Here is a 27,280-nt window from a genome sequence, read left to right on the forward strand (position 1 = left end):
AGCAAATTGAGTTCTGCTTGAAGGTGTCAACAATTAGAATTGTGGTCATTTAATCCAATAATTTATCTAAGAGCAAAAGCATGTATTTTTAATGTTAGTAAATTTTTAGTACTGAGTAATCATTAGGATGCACTGCTGAAGGGTCAGCTAAAGAGGCCAAGGGATTTTCCTTGCAGTTCGTATCAGCCTGTATCTTGATGCCATCCATGTACACTGTAATAGTGAATTGAAGCAAAAGGCTTTATCCTTTGAAATAAATGTGCATCATGACAATAGCTTCATATATTTGATTATTATAAAGCCAGTTAGATTTTTTATAATGAAGTGCATTTTAATAAGGAAAAGAATATATTATGATAATCTTATGAATACCATATGATACAGACTATTAGTTTATATTACTATATATTATAAGCTATAAAATTGATCCTGAGTATCCTTTTATCTGCTTTTCCCAGAAAAGTTAAAAAGGAAAAGATAAATTTAGCCTGAAAGGTTTTGCGTTTTAGCACTTGCACATTTAGAGTGAAAATTTAATGTAATAATATGATGAAGTAATAAAAATCTACATTAAATATATGTATGTTTATTTAAACATATATAGATTAAAATATAAAATGCTTCCTGATACTTAATAATATAATGAAATAAAACAATAAAACTTCAATTTTTAAAAATAATTGAATAATACGTATTTTTAGGGTTCTTTTTAGTTACATGTATCTGTGGGGGATAATGATTGTATAAAGTAGAATTAAGAATAAATGAACAGGTCTTTGCCTTTGAATTGCCAAAAGAGGGAGTTTTCAGTCTTCCTTTGACTTTTGCAAGTTCTTAATAGAATTGTATTTAATTTATAACTAGCATTACCTTCAGCTGAAACTTTATTTTGGCAAAGTATAGCTTTTTACATTTATTTCCTATGTGTAACATTTTTACTTTTTTTTAACAGATGGTTAATTTCATAAAGTACCATAAAATAAAATAGCCTTTAAAATTTCTAAAATGCTTATTTTAATATAGGTTAGTAATTGTTCAAATCTTCTAAATCTAAATTGATTTGAAAAAACTAATACAGTAATTCCAATAAATGGTCCCATTGTTCTGTGATACGAATTCATACTGCCTGGTGTGAAGAATGAATATTTGTAGCATGATTTATGGTGATTATCAGCAGATCAATTTGAAACTAGTAGAGAAAGAGAATTAACTTAGCACATTAGTTGCTCCATAGGAAATGGGAAAATATACTAGGTCAGGGAGAAAATGAAACACATAATTGTAATGAATATTTTAGTGTAATGTCTAAGATGTCTGAGGAAAATATCTATTGTTAATAACAGTTTGGCTGTGGTATTAGGAGACAGGAGACATTATGCATTTTCTGAAATACCAGACCAGTTTTTAGACGCACATAGCAATTCATAAGATTTTTTTTTTTTTTTTTTTTTGAGACAGAGTCTCGCTCTATTGCCCAGGCTGTAGTGGTGGGATCTCAGCTCACTGCGACCTCCACCTCCTGGGTTCAAGCAATTGTCCTTCCTCAGCCTCCTGAGTAGCTGGGATTACAGGCATCCGCCACCACACCCAGCTAATTTTTGTATTTTAATTTTTTTTGAGGTGGAGTTTTGCTTTTGTCACCCAGGCTAGAGTACAATGGCACTATCTTGGCTCACTGCAACCTCTGCCTTCCGGGTTCAAGCGATTATCCTGCCTCACATTCTCAAGTAGCCAGTATTGCAGGCGTGTGCCACCATGCCTGGCTAATTGTTTTTTGTATTTTTAGTAGAGATAGGGTTTCACCATGTTGGCCAGTCTGGTCTCGAACTCCTGACCTCAAGTGATCCGCCTGCCTTGACCTCCAAAAGTGCTGGGATTATAGGCATGAGCCACCACATTCAGCCTCATAAAATTCTTTTTTTTAAACATTTAAACTTATATAAATCTTAGATAAAATTCTAGCTGCTGTAATTTTTTTTTGTCGGATTACTTAGTGTTAAGATTGCCGTGTGTGTATTAGTAGTCTTTGTCTTCTGGAAGAAGAGTACAGTGATAAAAAAACAAAACAAACAAAAAGACCCTAGAAGCTTAGTTTACTTCTTTTTTTTTCTTCTACTTTAAAAAAAATACAGAGAGACAAGGTCTCACTATGTTGCCCAGACTGGTCTGTGAGCTCAAGTGATCCTCCCACCTGGGCCTCCCAAAGTGCTAGGATTACAGGTGTGAGCCACCACACCAGCCTTTTTTTTGAGATAGAGTCTTGCTCTGTTGTCCAGGTTGGAATGCAGTGGCACAGTCTTGGTTCACTGCTCCCTTCATCTCCTGGGCTCAAGTGATCCTCCCACTTCAGCTCCCGAATAGCTGGGACTATAGGCGTGGGTCACCATGCCCAGCTAATTTTTGTATTTTTTGTGGAGATAGGATTTCGCTTTGTTGCCTAGGCTGGTCTCAATTTCCTGAGCTCAGGCGATCTGCCTGTCTCCACATCCAAAAGTGCTGGGATTACTGGCAGGCATGAACCACCATGCCCAGCCAAAGCTTAGGTTACTTTTTTTAGTTTTCCTGTGAGAATGTCTAACTTAGTCCTAATAGGGTATGTGGGATGGTCTTAAAATCTCATTGTTCAGGGAAGTGGCTACTAAATGGGAAAACCTGTCTTCTGTGCTATATTCTTATATTAGAGATTGACAAAAAATAAAAAGCCAAGTCCTAAGCATAAAAGTAAATGATCTACCTAATGGTATCCACTTTGGGGATGCCATGTACCTTTGGGCCTTTAGCAATATAGGGTTACTAAATATCTTTTTTTTTGAAACGAAGTTTCACTCGTTGCCCAGGCTGGAGTGCGGTGGCACAATCTCAGCTCACTGCAACCTCTGCCTCCCAGGTTCAAGTGATTCTCCAGTCTCAGCCTCCCGAGTAGCTGGGATTACAGGCGTGTGCCACCATGCCCGGCTAATTTTTGTATTTTTAGTAGAGACAGGGTTTCACCATCTTGGCCGGGCTGGTCTTGAACTCCTGACCTTGTGATCCACCCGCCTCTGCCTCCCAAAGTGCTGGGATCACAGGCGTGAGCCACTGCGCCTGGCCACTAAATATCTTATACTTACTATAAACTTTACAGTTTCAAAGGATGGATATAATAATGTAATTGTGGGTAATTAAGGATAAATTTTTTCTTATTTCGTACTATTGAAAACAGTTTGAATTTTTAACAGTTTTGTCAGATATCACAGGTTGTTGAATTAATCTTAAAATAGGACCTATTTTGCTCTTGGAACCTTTAGATAATGTTTTAAGAGAAATATTTGTGGTATAGTTTATACTCATAATTCTACCTTTATAGATGTGGAAGTTGGATTATGTCTTTCCAGAGTCACAGGAATTTTGGACCCTTGCCTTTAATCCTGAAATCATCATTAATTTTTCCTTTTGCAGTCCATTCTCTAAATAATCTTTTAGGTCTAACCAGCTATCACAGGATGCAAAAAACTAACATCTAAAAAACAGGGTTACTCAAGGTAGAGGAGTCATTTTTCATCTCAAAATATTTCTTTATTTTGTGTCCCCTTTCCTCTGATAGATTTATTACGTCATTTTTAGTTAAATCATCCTTAGGATCTCAGCTTTTACTAACTTTTCGCTCAAAGAAATTCATACTTAAGGTCTAATAGTGAGACCATTTCATTGATATGTGAAAGGATGTGTTGCTTATGCAATGAGGGGCAGGGCTAGCTAACCTCTCTTGGCACCTCCAGGAAACTACCCAGCTCTGCTGGGGGAGCTGCACACAGAAAAGGAAACAGTTACTACTCCACGGTGAGTAACCCTGTTTTCTCCTTATTTCACCTTCTGACTGTTTTCATTTATTTTTAAAAGCTTATGTGTCAGACTTGGAAGTAGTTCCTGTTTTCAGAGTTAATTTAAAATCTAGCAACATATAAGATTTCTCTTTATTTAGTGACCCTTTGTTCACTGGTAGGATAAGAGCCAGGTTTTCATTTGTGTTTATAGTTATTATTGCTACCTGGGATTGAATTGGATAATAGAACACAAAAATAGGCCTAACTGTCTCTTGTGAGACATTTGTACTTTGAAGGGAAAAAATCTATTAGTGGATTGGTTTTACATCTTTTATGTTTATTTTTATTTGGAAGGGGAAGGGTTATTGGGAAGATAGGATGTTCTTTCACTTATACACAGGAAGAATTTTATATTATTGTTTACAGCTGTTTCATGACAATTCGCCCAGCCTTCATTTACATATGTGATATGTATTATATATTTTGTTTTTGTGTTATTAGTTATTTCTTTTTCACCATCCCTTCTTTCCTACCAGTGATTCTTTTCATAGTCCTGCTCTAATCATATCTAAAGAAGATTCCCATCTAGTGGTACGAATACTATAGTCGTTGAAAATTCATAGGTCTTTTTTTAGTGGTACAAATATTTTAATACATTTTACTATATGTTAGGTGGGTGGCCTGGTACTATCTAGAAGCTATGAAGCAGATTTAACTTTATTATTATTACATAGAGGGTGTTATTTACAGTATGTTGTGCTGGAATTATTTTTTTGAATTGTATTGTTCCTTAGGTTAAATGATACTATGGTTTGTAAAATGAACTAGTGAATGAGTAGGATGGATTTCACATGAGGAAGGGAGAGGTAGTGATGGAATTTGATTTAACTTACATATTGTTAACATAGCTTTTAGTCAGAATTTAGATCTGTAAGACAGTGCCTTAAGACTATTCACTTAAGATTATGTGCATAGCTAAAAGCTACCAGAACAGTTTAATATATCAGAGATTACATCCTGGGCACAATGAGATCTATAATGTCACAAAGAGATACAGTCATGATATTTTACTTGGGTAATGGATAGAGATTTCTTTTAGTAAAAAATCTTCTAAAGGTCAGAAGAGGTAGGACACTATGGCTCATGCCTGTAATCCCAGTGCTTTGGGAGGTGGAGGTAGGAGGATTGCTTGGGGCCAGGCATTTGAGACCAGCTTGGGCACCATAGCGAGACCCTGTCTCTACCAAAAAGTAAATAAACAAAATTAGCTGGCGAGGTGGTGTGCACCTGTAGTACCATCTACTCAAGAGCCTGAGGTGTATGTGAGTCCACTTGAGCCAGGAAGGTTGGGGCTGCAGTGAGCCATGATCGTACCATTGCACTGCAGCCTGGGTGGCAGAGGGAGATCCTGTCTTGAAAAATAAATAAATAAATAGCTACACTTGCTGAGAAGCATTTATTGTAAATCATGTTAATCCAGTTAATTTGTGGTAGGCAAGAAGAGATCAAATTATGGTGGATAAGAATAAACAAAAGCTGTAATGTATACTACCCAGATGTCCTATATATAGTCTTCCCTTGGTGAAGTTAGGGGATTGGACCTACAGCATACCAAAATACATTCATACTCAAGTGCCACAGTAGGCCCTGTAGAGCTCACATATAGGAAAAGTCAGCCCTCCATATGTGTAGATTTCTCATCTGGCTAATACATTTAGTTGAAAAAAAAATCTACGTGTAAGTAGACCCACACCTGTGTTGTTCAAGGGTCAACTCTGTGTAGGAGATATGGAAGCTGTATTTTAATCCAAGTTTTAAAAGTAGAGGAAGAAGATAAGGCTTTTATTTAAATACATTACTTAATATTTTACAATCTTATACAGCATTTTTTAAAGTAGTCAGCATAAATGATTATTTTTCAAATTCCCTGATAAGAAAACAATTCAAATGTCACATGGATTTTAAGAAATTTGGTGTCGGACTCTTAGATGAAACTTGTTTGAAAAACTTTAAATTCCCAAATGACAGGCTTTTTAGATATAGTAAAAACTATGGAGAATAATTGGTTATAAAGAATGCTTTTTTTAATTTGTATAATATGACAGTAACTAAAGTGACAGTAATTAAAATTCATGCTTGATTTAATATTATATGGCATTAGATACAGACTGCATAAGCTGCAGACTGTATATTTCTACTTCAGAAAACTAAGTGTTTATGGCAGCAGTGGGGAGACACATACTCTAATAGGATGGCTCATAGCAAGCACTTCCCCTGCTCTAACAGTGGGCGGGGGGAGGGTGGGAACTCTCTTGTGCTTTATTCTTGTTACTCTTGAGTACAGGCCTTTTCTCTTTGGTGAAATCTAATTTCAGTAAAGACATAACGTTCATGTAAAGGAATCTGATTTTATTTTTTACTAACAGATTTTGGATACATACATATTTTTGATCATGCAAAAATATTTAAGATGCACAGGTTTGCCAGTGGTTGAAGCTTTATAGAAGGAAAACAAAATTTTAAGAGGAATTTGGTCTTGAAAGTCTGAAAAAGCAAATTAACGTTTGATACTATTAATATAAAATATTAATAAGCTTTGAAGTAAGTTAGTGAAAAAGAAGCCATTCTTTGTTTATACTCTATGGGCTTGGTTTTGAAACTTGAGAAGGTATTGTTGCTATCCTCTGTACTGGGTTATGGTGAGAAACATAGTTAAATAATTGACATTTTAGAAATATGTTTTTACCTATTACTTAGATAAATACCTGAATTCATAACTGTCAAATATTAAGGTAGAGATAACCCATTTAATTCAGGTACTTTTTGAGGGTATACAATATAGCTGGGGATGAGTTGATTTAAAAATAATATTTTCTTCATGGCAAGTCTTGTGCAGTTCATTGGTGATTAGTAATAATAATAAGATTGCTGTTTATTAACTCTGTATATGCTTGCCTGATTTGTGCCTTTTTTTCCTTTTAGAATGTATCTCTTTGTTTAATAAAAGCTTTGAACTGAATCTCATATTTTAAAATAAAGTATTGAAAATTGAGGTATATTTTTCACTAAAGAAAATGTAGATTTCAGATATGTCAATTCTCATTTTCCTATAAAATCTGTCCTTGCATATGTAAAAAGTGACTTTTAACTGTTTAATGAATTTAACTGGCTGGGTCTGGTTGTGGTAGCCTTGTGGAGCAAGGCTACCGCTTATAGGCTCAGGGTAGCCTCTGGTTGTGGTTTCATAATTCTTTATGGCAGATCTTTAATTAGGAAACAGTGATTTTTATACCTGAATTTCTTCGAAAAGAGTGTCTTATTACTGCACATTAGGAGAGATGTTTTTGACTGATTTTAAGAGGAAGGTAATGATTATCTAAATAAGCTTGTCAGCTCTATATGCTTTAGTAAAATTTGTTTTAACTGTTGTGCCATTATTAAGCTGACTTTTCTTTATGTAAAGGTTTATCATATTTAATCTTTTACATTTGAGTATTGGATATCAATATTATGTTCCTTTAGGAGGCCTCCTGAAGTCACTAAATTTTTTCTTTAAGTTAAATAACATGATTCTTACTGAAACAGCATTCATCTTGAGAAAGATAGATTGATTTTTCCCATTGAAGATGGGAAATCTGTGTCTGTTAAAAGAACATTATCTTTGTTTTGGTTTAAACAGTCCAGCAATGAAACTTTTCCCTTTAATACTTCATATTGGCATTATTAATAAATGCAAGCACTCTTGTTTTTATACAGAGTACCAAGTATGGTGTCCTTGGAAGAGACAAAGTTGTATACTGGACTTGAATATGGTATGTGAATCCTAATCCGAGTAAATCTGTGTGGATTATTTTTGTCAGTAACTCCACAAGGACTAAAATGAAGTATGAAGTAGTGTTTTTGTTTTGTTTTGTTTTGAGACAGAGTCTCACTCTGTCGCCCAGGCTGGAGTGTGGTGACGCGATCTCTGCTCACTGCAACCCCTGCCTCCCTGCCTCCCAGATTCAAACGATTCTCCTGCTCCAGCCTCCCAAATAGCTAGGATTACAGGTGTGCACCACCAAGCCCAGCTAAGTTTTATATTTTTAGTAGAGACAGAGTTTCACCGTGGTGGCCAGGCTGGTCTCCAGCTCCTGACATCAAGTGATCTACCCACCTCCGCTTCCCAGAGTGCTGGGGGATTACAACCGTGAGCCACCCTGCCTGGCCTAAAATGAAGTAGTTTTGTATTATGATGTCCCTAATCTCTTTTTTGATATATGAAAAGAATATTAATTATACAGTAGTCATTTTTGCCTTTTCTGGAGAAACTGGAAAATTATTGTATAAAGAATAGCCAGTAAGAAATTGGGTCAGTCTGTATTTGAATGCTATGTACAGAGGTAGGCTTTTATATATCATAATGCTCATTTATGTTTAAAATTATTCTAGCACTTACATGTTATACTTGGTGTAAATAGGAATATTGTAACCCTATATTTGAAAAAACTTTATACCTTCCTATCATAGTAAATTAAGTTTTATAATAACATTTATGTAAAACATTTTATTGTTAATGTTCTAAATCTAATAGAAATTTAGCACCCTTTCTCATCGCTGGATTAACACCAAAGTTAGTTACATACATTAATTGCTAGGCTGTAATTGCTTGATTTACGTCACCCACAACTAATTAGAAAATTCCATGTATTTTAATCTCTAATTAGTGACTAGAGCCTTTGAAATATTGGCAAAGGTGGTTTTTCTTTCCCTCGCCTCTCCAACCTTCTTGCCCCATGAAGTTTTATAAGCAGGTCATTTTCTCTATTTTTTATTATTATTATTTTTCTTTATCTTGAAGCATGATAGACATCTCATAAGCAGGTCATTTAAGTGTAGAGGTTTTAGAAGTTGCTGTAGCATGCCTAGCCATTAATTCAACTATGGTAAAGGCAGACCTATTTTTTCTCCAATACTTTATCCCTCCTTGACCTAACCTGTTGATATAAACTTTAAAAGTCTGAGGAGCATTCAGTGTCTAAAGTACCTTCTTTTATTTTTTCAAAACAGATCTGTCTCGAGAGAACCACCGAGAAGTAATTGCTACAGTTATAAGGAAACTTCTTAGTAAGTGTATCTGTACATTTAACTTATTTGTACTTTGGAATAAGTATTTTGGAATTTTAATCTATAACATGCATGTGTTTACTTAATGTTTTTTATTCTAAATGGTGGGAATATTGGGCAGTGATTTTTTTTCTTAATGGATTCTTGACTAATGCCTCAAGATTCTTATAGTAGTTCAAAATATTTTAACCAAAATCCTTTTCTTTCTTCCATTATAGACCACATACTTGATAATTCAGAAGATGATACTAAGTCATTGTTTCTTATTATAAAGGTACATTTGTCATTTGATAGTTGCATAATGATTAATACGATCAAGCTTGGATTGATGACTTGCAAATACAATTTGAAATTCTTTAACACAGATTATTGGAGACCTTTTACAATTCCAAGGATCTCACAAGCATGAATTTGACTCCCGATGGAAAAGCTTCAACTTAGTAAAGAAATCAATGGAAAATCGGGTCAGTATTTTCACCTAAAAGTCTGCACTAATTTTTTTAAAGACGTATAATAACCTCGTAATTTGGGTATTATTCAGCATATAGAAGAAGTTTTCCTAAAAGGAAAAATAGTAGATTTAAAAATATGTAAAAGTTAAAAACATCATGGTAGAAATCAAATGGATCCTAGCAAAAAATATATTTTTCTTATACAGAATCTTCTGCCTGTTTCCATGGCAGTCTCTAAACTCTCAATGGGAATTTGGACAATAGCATTGAGGCTACCTTGTAAGCACTTGAAGGAATTTAAAAATAGGAGGAATTATCTATGGGCATGAATTTAAAGCATTACACTTTATGTAGATCTGAGAAAAAGTTACCTTGTATTATATTCAGCTGCAGAAGTCATTGTAAGCTGCTTTGGGACCTTGGAAGAAAGAGTATCAGTGTAAGCCAAGAGATGTTCATGGCAATATTCTTATGCCAGAAACTTTTACTGAAATTGAGTCTAAAAAGGTTGTATGAGTTCATTGTTTAGACAACAGTTGCTAGATACTTTAGACAGAAGGAATGGCATGTAAAAGGGCAAGGAGATATAAAAACATGGCATGCTTTTAGGGGCCAGGGGCTGTAGGGGGTAAACTAGGTTGCTTATACTTTGTTTTGAGAAAGTGTTTCAGTTTTATATTCAGCAGTAGGAGAGTCATTAACAGTTCTTAAGTAGATCTGATTTGAATATTGATTGGAAAAGTCAACACTCAATTCACTAAACATTAAAAAGCTCTGCCACCACTGTGAACAGTAAGTACAAAGAGATTGATACTATAAGCAAGAAAGGGAGTTAAACTATTTCACTCCAGGTGAAAAACACAGCCTGAGTCAAGTCAGTGGTATTGAAATGGAAATAACATGTTTTGAAAATGGTAGAATTGGGGGGCTTAATGACTAAGGAACTGTGGTGTGAAAGAAGAAGAGTCTTTGAGCCTCAACTATCTGCCTTTGGTGACCAGGTGGAAGATTATATGGATAAAAGGTTAAATGATAACTTTTAGAAATCTAAAAGATATTATTATTAAATTTTGTAGTAAACATATTTGATTACCCTGAAAGGCTATGGCTATTTGTAGATTTAAGAGAGTTGAGCAATTGTCTTAGTAGGCTATTTTTGTACTTTCAGTATTTAACTGAATAAGAACACAACTCTGTTGCTCTCCCATGCATGGGTCTAATAGTAAACTATCAGAGAAAAACAGGGTGTTGGATGGGCTATTTAAAAGGGGGATATTTCTACTATTAGCCATAAAAATTAATTAAGACAACATATTTTTATATAAGCCTGATGTCTTTAGAATAAAGGAAATACCACCACCACTCACCAGTCAACCAGGGACCTTTTTGACCACTTATTAAGGTATTTAGAGGCATCCATTGTTGAAGTCATTTAGGGAAAATGTTGAAGTATTTGTTGCTACTTTGTTTTCCAGCTCCATGGGAAAAAACAACATATCAGAGCACTGTTGATTGATAGAGTAATGTTACAGCATGAGGTAAATATGTTTTTCAGTCATAGTGACTTTTTAAAATGTCAATTTTCCAGATGAGTATTTAGTTTTGTTTTCATAATCAAATTTTAGTAAATATTTGTGATTGTTTTCTTAGCTACGGACACTAACTGTTGAGGGTTGTGAATACAAAAAGATACATCAAGATATGATCAGAGATCTTCTTCGCTTATCTACAAGTTCATACAGTCAGGTAAGGCTTATCCAAACGCTGCATTCTTATGCCCTCCCATTTTATTACATGCAATCTTAATATCCCCCTTTTAAGAAGAGAGTTTAAATAATTTCACCCATAATTGGAATTATTCTCTCAATTATTGGAAATTGTAATTTCCAGTAATTACCTCCAGGAAGTAATAAAACCAGGACCAAAAGCTAGGCTCTCTTAACTCATGTTAGCATAGAAAACAGCTTTCAAATTGCAAATATATTCAAGCTAAGGTTGCTAGTCATTTTTTTGTAATGCTTAATGTTGCTGTTTGTAATTGCTTCTCATTTATTTAAATTTGGAAGACAGTGCTAGTGTGATATTGCTGGCACTTCAGTCACATTTTGAAGCCCAGTCTACGAAGGCCACATAATTCCTCCTAGACATTAAGCTTGGGTTTTAGGAAGCTGCTACCACATGAATTGTGAGGTCTGTCCTTTAGTGTAGGAACAAGAGATTATCTGCAAGCACAGAAAAGTGGAAAAAGAGATTCATGTGCAACTAATTATTCTATCTTTATGAAATAATGTAAATTAACTACAGGTTAAGCATTGGAAACCCAAAATACTCCAGAATCCAAAACTTTTTGAGTACCAACATGATGCTCAAAGGAAATGTTTATTGGAGCGTTACAGATTTCAGATTTTTGGATTTGGGATGATCACCCAGGAAGTTTATAATCCACATGTTTCAAAATGTGAAAAAAAATCTCAAATCCAAAACATTTCTGGTCCTGAGCATTTTATTTTACTTTATTTTTATTTTTTGAGACAAGGTCTCTCTCTGTTACCCAGGCTGCAGTGCAGTGGTGCGATCACAGCCCACTGTAGCCTTGAACTCAAGCCTTGAGCTTGAGCTCAAGCGATTGTCTCACCTCAGCTTTCTAAATAGCTGGGATTATAGGCATACATCACCATGAACTCAAGTCTTGAACTCAAGCCTTGTAGCCTTGGGCTTGAGCTCAAGCGATCGTCTTATCTCAGCCTCCCAAATAGCTGGGATTACAGGCATGCGCCACCATGCTGGACTTATTTTTTTCATTTTTAATAGAGACAAGGTCTCGTTGTATTGCCCAGGCTGGCCTCGAACTCCTGGGCTCAAGCGATCTGCCTGCCTGGGCCTCCCACGGTATTGGGATTACAGGTGTGAGCCACCATGCCCGGCTACCTGAACATTTTAGATAAAGGATACTCAACCTGTAACTAATCTCTAGCTCAGAGATTCCCTCTAAAGTAATGTTTAAAATGAGTTTGAGGCCGGGTGTGGTGGCTTATGCCTGTAATCCCAACACTGGGTGGGAGGCCAAGGCAGGTGGATCACTTGAGATCAGTTCAAGACCAGCCTGGCAACATGGTGAAACCCCCTCCCTACTAAAAATACAAAAATTAGCCAGGCGTGGTGGCATGCGCCTATAGTCCCAGCTACACGGAGGCTAAGGCAGGAGAATTGCTTGAACCCTGGGAGGCGGAGGTTGCAGTGAGCCGAGATGGCGCCACTGCACTCCAGCCTGGGTGACAGAGCAGGAAAAAAAACAAAACTGGTTATAGTAAAAGCAACACATTGTATATATTTCAAACTCTTTTTTTGTTTGTTTGTTTGAGACGGAGTCTCGCTCTGTCACCCAGGCTGGAGTGCAGTGACACGATCTTGGTTCACTGCAACCTCCGCCGCCTGAGTTCCAGCAATTCTCCTGCCTCAGCCTCCCCGGTAGCTGGGACTACAGGCACGCACCACCATGCCTGGCTAATTTTGTACTTTTAGTAGAGACGGGGTTTCACCATGTTGGCCAGGCTGGTCTCTAACTCCTGACCTCAGGTGATCCACCCACCTCAGCCTCCCAAAGTGCTGGGATTACAGACGTGAGCCACTGCGCCCATCCTACTATAACCAGTTATTATCCATTACTATTTAACTAGTTCATAAGTTGTAAATTTATACTGAATATTTTGTTTGGGTCAAAAATATGTGAGATTGTACTTAAGGTTTGCCTTAAAAGGGTTAAGTTGTTATGTGTCTATTTTGGTTTATTTTAGTTCCTCCTGGAAATTCTTTAATTTTCCTCATGTGGACATAAGAGAAAATCTGGCTCTTTATATCTAGAATAATTCAGAATAAAAAGTTTAATAGTATGCTGATTACTTTTAGCTATGTTACTGAGCAAATGCATGTAGGTTCCATTCAGTCTCCCCTTTATCAAACATATTTCAGTCAGTGTAACCTAAACCATGGATATGGTCGGTGGTATTGTGCTTTCCTTTTGATATAAGTAAAGATAATCATTTACTTCTTTTTTAGGGTACGTGCTTTGAAATTTATTTTGTTGATGAGAAAAACATGTAAATTATCATTACTGTTTTTGATAATTTGTTTTAAACTGCTTTGTACTTTACTATTTAATAAAAGTCCTTTGTTAATAATACTTCCTCCAGGTGAGAAATAAGGCTCAGCAAACATTTTTTGCTGCCTTGGGAGCATATAACTTCTGTTGCAGAGATATCATTCCCTTGGTTTTGGAGTTCTTAAGGCCTGATAGACAAGATGTTACACAGCAACAATTCAAGGTATAGGGTTTTTTTCCTATTTTACTGTAAACATTTTCAAACATACTGAAAAGCTGAAAAAACTCTACGGTAAACATCCATATCTTCTTCACCACTGAGATTCTGTATTTAAGATTTTGCTATATTTGCTTTATCGCATATCTGTTCATTTTTTTTATGTATTTCAAAGTAAATTGAAGATATCAGCATGATTCACCTTTAAACAGGTATGATCTTTGTTTCATACCAATATGAGGAGACTCATTATTTAGTTATTTGCCTCTGTTTGTGATCAGTATTATGATGAAGAAAATATAAGAAGCAGACTTTCCTGAGGAAAAGAATTGTTTAACTTGAGTGCTAGTGGCCAAGTAGCCTGGCTGGCATATGGGAGAGAGGGATGAAAGACCAAGAAGTTTAGAGTAGTATGACCAGTGTGAAGGAAGGGCTTAAGACAGGAAGGAAGAAATATGGTAAGTTTGAGCAGTGGTATGAAAGCTTATGCAATTGGAGTAGAGAAGAAAGGAAATTATACAGGATAAGGCAAATACTACATCCTATGGGGATGTAATAAAGTATAGGTAATATATAATGATTGCTTATACTGTCAGGTAGAAAGAAATATATTGAGAGTGAATTAAGAGTGAGAACGGATGGGACTTGTTGATTGAATATGAGGGGACTGAAAAAAGGAAATGTCAAAGTTACTAAGCTTTTGGATCGTACAACTAGTTGCTGGGCACATCAGAGAGAGAGAGAGAGTAGTTAGATGATGACATAGTTAATTTGGACTAGTTTAATTTGAAGTGGTTCCAATGAACTAAGAGCACCATCAAGTGGGCAGTTAGACATCTGAGTCCGAAGATACCATTTCCATGTATGTTGATTATAATTGAAACCTATGGGCATGGATAAGAAAGCCTAGGAGGAGAATAAGAAGAGGATCAAGGGGCCTATGTTGAGAAACTCCTTTAGAAGCCAAATAGAAGAGCTGAGTGACCCTGGAGAGGTCAGAAAGGTATCAAGAAATCGGGAAGAATCACAGAAGGCAGGGAGAGGTCTTTCTAGAAGGAAGACTCAGTGAGTAGAGTCATTGTTTTTTGGAGATAATGAAGACGAGCCCTAAACATGTTCCATGAAGCTTGTAAGACAGAGGTGTCAATAAACTATAGCCCAGGCTCAGTTGCTTGCTTTTGTAAAAGTAAAAGCTTGCTTTTTTAAAACTTCTATTGAAACACAGCCATGTTCATTCCTTTATATATTATGTATGGCTACTTTCACTCTACAGTGGCAGAGAAGAGTAGTTGAGACAGAGAGCAAATGGCTTTGCTGTTTGCTTTCTGGCCGTTTATGGAAAATGTTTGCTGACCCCTGGTGCAGATGTATAATTCAAGAGTGTTGTAGGTTTGACTCATTGACTATCCTGTTGTTGACCTTAATGAGAGCAGTTTAAATGGACAAAATTAGAGAGGTCAAGTACAATCAAAACAGAAAAATATCTATTAGATCAACAAAATCGAGGTTATGAGTGACCTTATAGAGAACCTGTAGAGAGGAGTGGAATACAAAGTCAGTAATAAGCTAGATTGGAATCAGGTGAGGTAAATTGGAAATCAAAAGTTTTGATAGTAATAACTCTTTTTATGAAAAAGCACTTTAGAAAGGATACCTACTGTCATCAAAGGATACCTGCTGTCATCAGAATCATTGTGGTTAATTGGACTTTTATGAGTAATAAATATGCAGTATACTTTAGTTTTTATGTACTTTGTAAATTACTCAGCAACCAGGTGTTAACTAATATTTAATAAATTATTTCAAACACCAAACTTTAGACTCTAAAATTTTAAGAGTGACACATTTTGTGGTTTTTATGATATAGTTGAAGAAAATCAGAATGGAATATATATTCTTAGAAACATCCTTCCATTTCTTTATTACCTTATTAGTAGCCATTCTTTGAACAATTTCTTCTTTTCTTTTTGGAGACAGGGTCCTGCTGTGTCACCTAAGCTGGAGTACAGTGGCACAAGCATGGCTCATTGTAGCCTCAACCTCTTGGGCTTAAGTGATCCTCCCACCTCAGCCTCCTGAGGAGCTGGGACCACAGGTGTGTGCCACCATGCCCAGCCAATTTTTGTATTTTTTGTAAAGAAGAGGTTTCACCATGTTGCCCAGGCTCTCAAACTCCTGAGCTCAACCAGTCTGCCTTCTTTGGCCTCCCAAAATGCAAGAATTACAGGCATGAGCCACCTCACCTGTCCCAAACTCTTTATTAAATGACTTAGAGAAAATATTAATGGATATCACTTAAATGTCAAGTTCAGATTTCTAAAAAGTAACATGTTAAATGTGTGAACATATTTTACTAACCAATATTAAGCATTTAAGTAATCAATACTCATTTAAAACCAATACATAGGTGCATTGGCTACAACTACATGATGCCTCTTATTTCCCATGTAAACATGTATTTTTTTTTTTCTGCAGGGTGCCTTGTACTGTCTCCTTGGAAATCACAGTGGTGTGTGCTTGGCAAACCTTCATGATTGGGACTGTATTGTACAGACGTGGCCAGCGATTGTTTCTTCAGGGCTTAGCCAGGCAATGTCCCTGGAAAAGCCATCAATAGTGAGATTGTTTGATGATCTTGCAGAAAAGATTCATAGGCAGTATGAAACAATTGGCTTGGACTTCACAGTAAGCAATATCATTCTTTCATTCAAGTTTTAGTGTAAATCCTGTCTTGTTAAAATGCCCTTTATTTTTCTTGCCCTTTTTCCAGTAATAATATTCTTGGCATTTGAGTCCAGTGTTTTTTTAAAAAAGCGTTTGTTACCTGTTTGCTTTTTGTACTTTCACTGATCATTATTGTACATAACAGGGTGGAGTAGCAAGTTGGAGCATGGTAGGGAGACAGCCAGGGCTCCACAAAGGGTTATTGATTTGTTGTATTTACCCTTATTTTGTGTGTGCCCACAGCTTCATTTTTCAAAGAGTTAATTATATTTTATGAGGTTTACCATGCTAGCCAAAGTCGCAAAAGATCGACTACTGGGTTCGTAATTTATAGTGAAGAAAACTAGAATTGAATGATTTGACTCATGAAAGACTAAAAATATAACTTTCAGTGGTGCTTAGGTTGAGAGTTATAGCAGATTTTCTAGGAACTTGCAAATCTGTATTTATACTCCCTCAGAACATGGAGGTGAGTAAAAGAAGGGTGAGCACAGCAGAATCCCCCTCTCGGCTGGAGTGACTATGGTTGACATCTCTCCCCTGGTTTAAAAACCACTGTTCTAAATGTATTCCTTTTAAATCAAACATAGGCTTGCTATTTGCGACTGTCATTAGATTATACTTTATTTTTTAGAAGAAAAATTTTAATTGAGATGTAATTCACATATCATAAATATCACCCTTTTAATGTGGACATGTTATATGCACAGTAGAATATTCACAGGGCTGTGTAACTACTCGAATTCCAGAACATTTTCCTTTTTCTTTGTTTCTCATTCTCATTCTGTCTCATTCTGTCCCCCAAGGCTAGAGTGCAGTGGCATAATCATCCCCTGCCTCAGCCTTCCTAGTAACTAGGACTATAGGTGTGCACCACTACACCCAGCTAATTTAAGTTTTGTTTTTTTTTTTTTTTTTTTTTTTTTTGAGAGAGAGACAGGGGTCTTGCTGTGTTCCCCGGGCTGGTCTCAAACTCATGGCCTCAAGCAGTCCCCTCACCTTGACCTCCCAAAGTGCTAGGATTACAGAGATGAGCCACCATGTCTGGCCTCCACAATGTTTTCATCACCCCAAAAGAAAACAAGTACCTAATAGCAGTCGCTTCCCATTCTTCCGTACCCCAAACCCCTGGAAACCACTTTCTCTCTCAATAAATTTGCCCATTATTAGATATTTCATATAAATGGAATCGTAAAATATGTGGACTTTTGTGTCTGGCCCCTTTCACTTAGCATGACATTTTCAAGGTTCGTTCAGGTAGTATGCATCAGAACTTCATTTTTTTTCCTGCTTTTTTCTTTTTAACAAGATTCCAAAGTCATGTGTTGAAATAGCGGAATTACTTCAACAGTCAAAAAACCCCTCTATCAACCAGATATTGCTTAGCCCAGAAAAAATTAAGGAAGGAATTAAACGCCAACAAGAAAAGAATGCTGATGCCCTAAGGTAATTGATGAATGGTGTACTTCAATAGATGACATTATAGATAGTAAGTTTTGGCTTTTTTTTGAGACAGATGCTTGCTCTGTTTCCCAGGCTGGAGTACAGTGAGACGATCATGGCTCACTGCAACCTTCACCTCCTGGGTTTAAGCTATTCTCATGCGTCAGCCTCCTGAGTAGCTGAGATTACAGGCATGCACCACCACACCCAGCTAATTTTTGTATTTTTAGTAGAGACAGGGTTTTACCACATTGGCCAGGCTGGTCTCGAACTCCTGGCCTCAAGTGATCTGCCCACCTCGGCCTCCCAAAGTGCTGGGATTACAGGCATGAGCCACTGCGCCTGGCCGATAGTAAGTTTTTAACATCTCTAAAATATAGATGTATACCATAACTGCTTAATGATGTTTACACATTGACTTCTGAAAAAAATACAAAAAAGTTGAGAGGTAATTACTACACAGATTCCTATTTTTCCTTTTTAAGCTATGGAGGTATAAAACACCATCTTAAAAATAAGGCCGAGCACGGTGGCTTATGCCTGTTATCCCAGCACTTTGGGAGGCTGAGGTGGGAAGATCACTTGAGCTAAGGAGTTCAAGACCAGCCTGGGCAACATGGTGAAACCCTGTCTATACAAAAAAAACAAAAATTTAGCCTGGCATGGTGGCACGCGCCTACAGTCCCAGCTACTCGGGAGGCTAAGGTGGGAGGATCGCTTGAACCTGGGAGGCAGAGGTTACAGTGAGCAGAGATCGTGCCCCTGCAGTTCAGCCTGGGTAACAGAGCAAGACCCTGTCTCAAATAAACAAAACAAAAAGTTATTTCACTGTCCTATCTTTTTTTTTCTAGTAAATTATCTTTCTTTTTTTGTTTTTTTAAGGTAGTAATATTTCAGAAACTACATAACTGGTACACATCAGTCATTAATTCCCAAATTCAAGTTTAGCAGATGTATCATTTAATAGTTCTTATAACAGTAATAACTTATTGGTCAAATTTGGTATCAGGATTTTAATAAACTGTTTTTGGATTCTTGATACCAAAGCACTTAAATGCTTCAGTGATAACACTCAAGCAAGAGTCTTCCTAACTTGATTTTGTCTTTGCCTTATAATTAGTATATGAATATACCTCTTTGTTGTTTTCTAAAATGTCTATAAATAATAAACTCTTATAGCCTACCTAATATATTTCAGATACCTGGTGTATCGTGTGTGTGTGTGTGTGTGTGTGTGTGTGTGTGTACCACTCCCAATTAATTGATTACTACTTACAGAGTTACTTGTGCATGTCCATTCAGGAAAAGTTGAGTTCACTCTTCCTAGCCTTTCATGAGCTTTTCCCAGCATCTCTGTTCACCTGTCTACTTTCATTCTGGCTTGCTTCTCATCAGGCCGTTTACAGTCAGGTGGTGGGAAGTAAGTGGGGAAGGAGGGTGAATTTGGCTAGAATTTGAATTTCTATTATATTTTTGATGTTCATTTTAGTATTATAGTAAAATAATACCTCACCTTTTTTTTAAAGGAACTATGAAAATTTGGTAGACACCTTGCTAGATGGTGTGGAGCAAAGAAACCTGTAAGTGCAAAAGATTTTTGTAATTCTCACAGCATTTTTCTTAAATACTATAGGAGTTTTCTACATGGAAGGCTATGAATGACTATGTCACAAAAAGTTATATTCCGGTTTGTGTATTTGGAAGCAGATTAAGAGGAAAAGAGATGGAGGGAAAGTTTGGGATTAATGATAGGAGCAGTGTTCTTCAGTAGACCTATTTTAATTCTTGAGAAATTTAAAATTATAAGGTGTTTCACATACAGTTTTTTTTTTTTCCCAAGTGGTTTTATGTGTGATATGCTTTGTCATTTTTCCTCCTTTTAAGGCCCTGGAAATTTGAACATATAGGCATTGGGCTTCTGTCTCTTCTGCTGAGAGATGACCGAGTGTTGCCTCTTCGTGCCATACGGTTTTTTGTTGAGAATCTCAACCATGATGCAATTGTAGTTCGAAAGGTACATACCTTGTTTTAGCTACAGTCTTGGGTTTGAGAATATGTACGTGACCTGAAGTCTTTAAATTCTTCACAAGCAATACACACTTGGTTAATAAATATCTTGAAGTGTATTGATTTGAAATCTCCCCCTGTTGATTCAGAGATGATAATGATTCATCTAACAAATGAACATGTTTAGGCACTCTGTTTAAAAGACTGGGGATATAGCAGGAAATAAGTTTATAGGCTAATGGGAAAGATTTAACAATTAGAAAATTAGGTGTGCAGTGTGTTTCAGGAGGGGCAAGAAACTCGAGGGTACAGCTTTTTACTCTCCAAGTGTTAGAGGTGAGGTGGGGGTTGGGGAGATGGCCTAAGCTGAAGCATTGGAGAAAGACCTTTAAAAATACCCTGAGGCTGGGCAGGGCTTGGTGGCTCATGCCTGTAATCCCAGCACTTTGGGAGGCTGAGGCAGGTGGATCACCTGAGGTCGGGAGTTCGAGACCAGCCTGACCAACATGGAGAAACCCTGTCTCTACTAAAAGTACAAAATTAGCTGGGCATGGTGGCACACGCCTGTAATCCCACCTACTTGGGAGGCTGAGGCAGTAGAATCGCTTGAACCTGGGAGGGGGAGGTTGCAGTGAGCTGAGATTGTGCCATTGCACTACAGCCTGGGCAACAAGAGTGAAAACTCTGTCAAAAAAAAACAAAAACCCTGAGGCTAAGATTTGAAGAATGAGCAGGTATTGGTTTAACAAAGAAAGGGTCAAAGTTTTCTAGGCAGAGAGACTAGCATGTGTCAAGACTGTAGAGTAAGAACTGCCTATGATTCATTCTAAGTCAGATTTAGCACTCACATGGATGTACTGCCAGATGTCAATAGGTGAGATGTTTTTTTAAAGAAACAGAATCCTATTTCTGCTTTGAGTAAAGCAGACAACCAGTTAAGTGATTTAAACTTTTTTTTATGAATGTGTACCTTTTTCCTTTTCTAGATGGCTATCTCAGCTGTTGCTGGTATCCTCAAACAGCTAAAAAGAACCCACAAAAAGCTGACCATTAACCCCTGTGAAATCAGTGAGTACTACCAGAAGTAATTAATAGTGCTTTCCAATAAAACTCAGAAAATTTTCTTGACATGTATAAATTCTAGTTCTTGACCTCAAATATTGTTCTATGGATATTAACACAAAATATAAATAATATTATGAAGGAAACAGTTGACTTAGTAAAAGCTAGTGATAACTATTTACAAAAATAGATTGACTCTTTCTGCCTTCATATTTATCTCACCTACTAAGCTATTATACTAATTATTTTATCAACTGTATTTCAAAGACTTAAGTTGCTGTTATTAATTTGTTAAATGTTTCTCTTTGGGTGGTGGGATTAGGGACAAGGTGAATTTTCTTCCTCATACCTTATTGTATTACCAGAATTTTTCAGAAGAAAAAACCATTTTTTTCTGGTCTCCAATCCAGGATTAAAACATTGCATTTAAATTGTATGGTATCTTTAGTTTCCTTTAATGCAATGTTTAATCCTGGATTGGATTATAGTCCAGAAGAAAATGTTTTAATTTTTTTCATATAAAGTACATTCAGTGGGACCACTGTCAAAATTTGAGTAAAGTCTGTTGATGAAATAATTTTAGTGTATTAATGAAAGCTTTTTTGAGAATTGTATTTTGATTATTTGAGATGATGTCTACAGTTTATACTCATAGTTTAGATAAGTATGTGTGGAGAGAGAGAGAATATCAAAGTATGCATGGTAAAATGTCAAAATTTGGGTGTCTCAGTAAAAGATGTGGGAATTTTTTGAGCTCTGTAAGTCTGAAATTATTATTTCAAATCTAAATAGTTTAAACAAAATTAATCCTTTTAATTTTTGGTAAAAGGAATGAAGTGTGTTTCATACTTGATCTCTCCCCCAAAATAACTGATTCAACACAATTTAGTAGATAGTCCCATCTACTCTGTTTTGAAATGTGCCTCCAATTGCTCATATATATGTTATCTTAATGTTATTTTAATAGTGTTGTTTTGTGAAGACAAAGTTACGCTGGTACTGTTGATTGAAATTTGGTAATAATTGTTGGGCGAATATTTTTAAATTCATCAAACGTGATTGTCTTTTCCTTAGGTGGATGCCCTAAACCCACCCAAATTATTGCTGGTGATAGGCCTGATAATCATTGGTTGCATTATGACAGCAAAACTATACCAAGAACTAAAAAAGAATGGGAGTCAAGTTGCTTTGTGGAAAAAACTCACTGGGGATACTACACCTGGCCAAAGTAAGTAACTTACTGCGCACCTTATCATTAAATGCCTTTGATATAACTGTTTTATCATATTTTGGTTTCTGGGGAGGTTCAGAGGCACTTGAAGGTTCTTTTATCTTTCCCCTTCCCTAGTCCTCTCTTTCTTTTGCTCCTGCCAATGCTATGCCTCATTCCTGCCTCTTTCCTTGTGCAAAAACCCTTAGCCTTTCTGAATCCCATGGTTATATGGCTAAGGAGGTTATTAATAGCTGCTCTAAATTATATTCCTACCTATTAATAATACATATGCCTAAACCAGCCCAGAGAAATACATATTTTTCTCTCCTTATTTACTCCATTTGTCATTAGGACACAGTGATCTGATAGATTTTTAAGGCCTAGACTGTTACTGCTGTACTCATCTCCCCAAACTTAGCATCTAGTTAGAGTTCATTAAAAGTGCCTTCTAATGCTTTCTATCCATGAAGCTCTAATATTTTTTTCTATGCGTATGATAAATATGAACTCTTACTATATAGGAATATGGTTGTTTATGCTGGTGTGGAAGAGCAGCCTAAGCTTGGCAGAAGCAGGGAGGATATGACTGAGGTAAGCATTCCATTTCACCATGGTTCAAATGCATCTTGTTTTGGGCCACTGATTTATCTCAACCTCTTGTTTTGGGCCACTGATTTATCTCAACCTCACTTCAGTTCTTCTTCTTCTTTTTTTTCTTAATACAATTTGTGTTTTTCAGTATAGCACTGCATAAATATTGGTGACTACGTAATCCATTCTCCTCAACCCCTTTATACTAGTGCCAGTTGACATAGATGTTGATGTATCTAAGACTGAGTTACTACCCCATTCAGCCCTCCGTTGGCTACTGCTTTATGTAATTTGCTGCTCGTTTCTTGTATCAGTTCTGATACAAGCGTTTTGAAGGAAAAGTTAATGACTGATTTTTAGTTTTCTATTGCATATAAATTATGGGTACTCCGTAAATGCATGTTGGTAGATTTCAGTTAAAACTCCTTAAACTTCATTTAATTTACTTCACTTTGAAAGTTGACTTGGCTGGGAGCCATGGCACATGCCTGTAATCCCAACACTTTGGAAGTCTGAGGCAGGTAGATCACTTGAGCCCAGGAGTTTGAGACCATCCTGAGCAACATGGCAAAACCTTGTCTCTACAAAAAATACAAAAATCAGCTGGGCGTAGTGGTGCACACCTGTAGTCCCAGCTACTTGGGAGGCTAAGGTGGGAAAATTACCCGACCCGAGGAAGGCAAGACTGCAATGAGCCATGATCGCACCACTGCACTCCAGCCTGGATGACAGAGTGAGACCCTGTCCCAAAAAAAGAAAAGAAAAAAAAGAAAGTCGAGAAAGGGTTTTTAAGTTTATGTACTTATTCCTTGAGTTAATGGTATTGTAACTTTTTCTGATTCTGAACAGTTTGCCTTTTAACTTCTGGTGTTAGGTAAATATGGAAGTGATTTGTTGGGGCTTGACTTATAGTTTTGGGGATTTTAACAAATTGCACACCAGGTGTTACAGTGGCTTTCAGTCTTCATTTCCCAAGCAGAACATTTGTTGATTTTTAATTCACAGTGTGAGAAATAGGATTCAAACTTGAGAATCTGAAGGAAAACTTCCTGTTTTAGCATTTTTAGAGGGAGGTACTTGGTTTTAGAAATCACTGTAGTCTATGAGAACTAAGAATTCATGGAAACAAAAATACAGCCTGCTTTTGACTATCAAAATCTTGTAATTTTAACTTTTTCAGAATCATGTATTTAAGTGGATTTTAAACGCTGAATATTGTTCTTTTTTTAACTTTATAGGCAGAACAGATTATATTTGATCATTTTTCTGATCCTAAATTTGTTGAACAGTTAATTACTTTTCTATCATTAGAAGACAGAAAAGGAAAAGATAAGTTTAATCCACGACGTTTTTGTCTCTTTAAGGTAACTATATTGTTTACATATCCTCTTTGTAATGCTTAGTAACTATTCAGTTCGTAGGTTCATAACTTATAAATATTTGATCAAAGCTAGCCATCTGCCTTGATCTAAAATGGCACTGGAATTTACACTGAACATGTACAGACTTTTGTTGTCGTTATTCCCTAAACAAGACATTACAACCAGTATTGACATAGCATTAATATATAATACAATTAGTAAACATTGTATTAGGTCCTAAAAGTACTCTTAAGATGATTTAAAATATACAGGAGGATGTATATAGGTTATGTGCAAATACAATACCATTTTATGTAATGGACTTGAACATTTTGGTATTTTGGGGTGGGGATCTTGAAACCGTTTCCCCACATACACCTAGGGATGACTGTATTTATCTTTAATGTTTGTTGTAATTGGCATTAGAAGGAAAAAAATACCCAAAACTGTATGCGTTTTTTATGTTTAGTTGCTTTTTTTGAGGTGTGATACTTAGAGAGATTATTAATGTTTGTTTCATTGGTTACATTTTAATGTGATATTTAAAATGACAGTATTCTTACTATTTTAACTTAGGCGCAATTGTTAAAGCAGTTCTAAAGGGGAGTGTGCTTGGAGTTTTTAAGCACCTTAGTAATGTACAGAATAATTACAAGCATAATTATAATTGAGATGATAGTCATTTGAGTACTGAAGAACAGTCTTTGTTTTTATAGGGTATATTCAGGAATTTTGATGATGCCTTCCTGCCAGTTCTGAAGCCCCATTTAGAACGTTTGGTTGCAGATTCACATGAAAGCACCCAGCGATGTGTTGCAGAAATTATAGCTGGTTTAATCAGAGGTTCTAAGCACTGGACATTTGAAAAGGTGATGTATTAATATTTGTACAGAACATTTCCTGTTAAAGCTATGTTACCCATTTTGGTGGCAATTCCCAACACATTAGATACTGATAATTAAAATATGAAATGTTCAGTGATATGAAATATGCCGATATGTAGACATTGCTTTTGATTACAGATTACAGCCTAATGGTCTCTAGGAACATTTACTATCTTTAAATTTTTGAAGTTTTTATCCACATTGGGGGAAAAAATTAAAAAAAAAATAAAAAAGAATTCCAGTTTCTTGAAAAAGAGGAAGATCCTGGAACACTGGTCCTACATTATTGCGCTGTGTCACTCTGCTGATGGTGCACGTGTGCTTCTCCCCTCATTAAGCCATTCCAGCTTCTCATTAAGTCCTTTCTCTTAGCCTCCTTATCATTTATATTACTTGCCCAGTCTTTTAGACAGTTGGAGTTTGACTCTCCCTTTTAGAGTATCCCTCTTTTTAATTGTAAGATATAGTTTTCACACACCTGCCTTTAAGGTTAGTTCATTAGCAAAATACACCAGACTAAAAATAACCTGGTCAAATGTCAGGACCACCTGAGCATAAGGTAGACCACTATTTTGTCGAAGAGATGACACAAATAGGGTTTTTTGGTCACCTTTTAGGAGGACTGCAAACACTTTTGCTTACAAGAAACAATTTTATTTTAAAATGTCACATGTATTCTTGTCATCCGTTACATTACTAAAGCCACTCTTGAGTTACCTCTTTTGCAAAACATAATTCCTATCCCTATATGTTCTTTGAGATAAAGCTTTTTTTGATAAAATCAAAACAGTGCTGTCACTGGAAATTTTGTCTCAAACCCTTCCTGCTGATTGAAGAATTCCTTCCTTCCTTCCTTCCATCTGTCCTTCCGTCTGTCCATCTGTCCGTCCATCTTCCTTGTCTGTCTGTCTTCTCTTTTTTTTTTTTTTTGGACAGTCTTACTCTATTGCCCAGGCTGGAGTACAGTAGTGTGATCATTGCTCACTGCAACCTCTGCTCCCTGGGTTCAAGCAATGCCTCAGCCACCTTCAGTAGCTGGGATTACAGGCATGCGCCACCTTGTCAGGCTAATTTTTGTATTTTTAATAGAGGCAGGGTTTCTCCATGTGGCCAGGCTGGTCTCGAACTCCTGGCTCTTGAACTCCACCTACCTTGGCCTCCCAAAGTGCTGGGATTACAGGTGTGAGCTACTGTGCCTGGGCTTCCTTCATTCTTTTAAAAAAAAAATTCAAAATTTTTTTAGGAACTTAAAAAATTAATAATAGTAACTGTTCATGTTTATGGGGTACATGTGATATTTTGATACATGTACACAATGTGTAATGATGAAATCAAGGTATGTCCTTTTTAACTAAAATACAGTCCATGGACCTGCAGCAGGGGTAGCACTTGGGAGCTTTTTAGGAAAGTAAGATCTCAGGCCCACTTGACATGAATCAATCTGCATTTTATCAAGACCTCAAGGTGATTTGTATGCTCATTAACCTATGAGAAAATCTATGTGTGTAAATGCAGTCTCTGTACAACGTACATGTTTTTATGGGCTATTTATCCAAGACTTGGAATTTGAAGATTATATCTCAGGCTGATTACTAAATTAAATTAAAATGTCATTGCCTCTTACTTTAAGGTTTAATCAAATGATCTTGATAAACATGGAAAACTCGATTGAGGTTTTGTTTCAGCCTAGCGTACTATTATACAAGATTTTTAAGAACACTTATCAGTCATATGAGAGATTTGTTTTGTTTTGTTTTTTTAGACAGAGTCTCGCTCTGTTGCTTAGGCTGGAATGCAGTGGGATGATCTCGGCTCACTGCAACCTCTGCCTCCCAGGTTCAAGCAATTCTCCTGCCTCAGCCTCCCGAGTAGTTGGGATTACAGGCATGTGCCACTACGCTCAGCTAATTTTTATTTTTTTTGTAGAGACATGGTTTCGCCATGTGACCAGGTTGGTCTTGAACTCCTGATTTCAAGTGATCCTCCTGCCTTGGCCTCCCAAAGTTCTCGGATTACAGGCAGGAGCCACTGCACCCAGCCAAGAGATATTTTTTAAAGAGCCATGCAAAGTATTTACTCTTTTCTGAATATTTTTTAGGAAAAAATTTCACCTATACCTGGATATGTATGGTGATAATGTACTTTGCTGGATTATTTGGGTGCTCTAAAAAATAATTAGGGCCAGGCATGCTAGCTCATGCCTATAATTCCAGCACTTTGGGAGGCCAAGGTGAGAGGATTGCTTGAGGCTAGGAGTTCAAGACCAGCCTGGGCAACATAGCAAGATCCTGTTTTTACAAAACATAAAAAAAATTTCA

General features: G+C 36.5%; 1 protein-coding gene across 17 annotated transcripts in view; it reads left to right on the forward strand.

The window, feature by feature from the left end:
• PSME4 (proteasome activator subunit 4) overlaps positions 1 to 27,280 on the forward strand; it is a 110,357-nt gene that overhangs the window by 52,857 nt on the left and 30,220 nt on the right. For all 17 annotated transcript variants that reach the window (XR_001715772.4, XR_010149529.1, XR_008546395.2 and 14 more), the window contains 16 exons: positions 7,560 to 7,615; positions 8,853 to 8,909; positions 9,128 to 9,183; positions 9,275 to 9,373; positions 10,837 to 10,899; positions 11,012 to 11,107; positions 13,552 to 13,683; positions 16,153 to 16,362; positions 17,711 to 17,847; positions 19,371 to 19,424; positions 19,729 to 19,858; positions 20,838 to 20,919; positions 21,988 to 22,141; positions 22,648 to 22,717; positions 23,956 to 24,081; positions 24,795 to 24,947. Coding sequence is in view for 11 of the 17 variants with exons in the window: in XM_003309012.5 (XP_003309060.2) it covers positions 7,560 to 7,615; positions 8,853 to 8,909; positions 9,128 to 9,183; positions 9,275 to 9,373; positions 10,837 to 10,899; positions 11,012 to 11,107; positions 13,552 to 13,683; positions 16,153 to 16,362; positions 17,711 to 17,847; positions 19,371 to 19,424; positions 19,729 to 19,858; positions 20,838 to 20,919; positions 21,988 to 22,141; positions 22,648 to 22,717; positions 23,956 to 24,081; positions 24,795 to 24,947 (1,675 nt within the window). In the remaining 6 variants the exon portion in view is untranslated. The remainder of the gene's footprint in view (positions 1 to 7,559; positions 7,616 to 8,852; positions 8,910 to 9,127; positions 9,184 to 9,274; positions 9,374 to 10,836; positions 10,900 to 11,011; positions 11,108 to 13,551; positions 13,684 to 16,152; positions 16,363 to 17,710; positions 17,848 to 19,370; positions 19,425 to 19,728; positions 19,859 to 20,837; positions 20,920 to 21,987; positions 22,142 to 22,647; positions 22,718 to 23,955; positions 24,082 to 24,794; positions 24,948 to 27,280) is intronic.

Source organism: Pan troglodytes, chromosome 12, assembly GCF_028858775.2.
Source record: "Pan troglodytes isolate AG18354 chromosome 12, NHGRI_mPanTro3-v2.0_pri, whole genome shotgun sequence".
NCBI lineage: Eukaryota > Metazoa > Chordata > Mammalia > Primates > Hominidae > Pan > Pan troglodytes.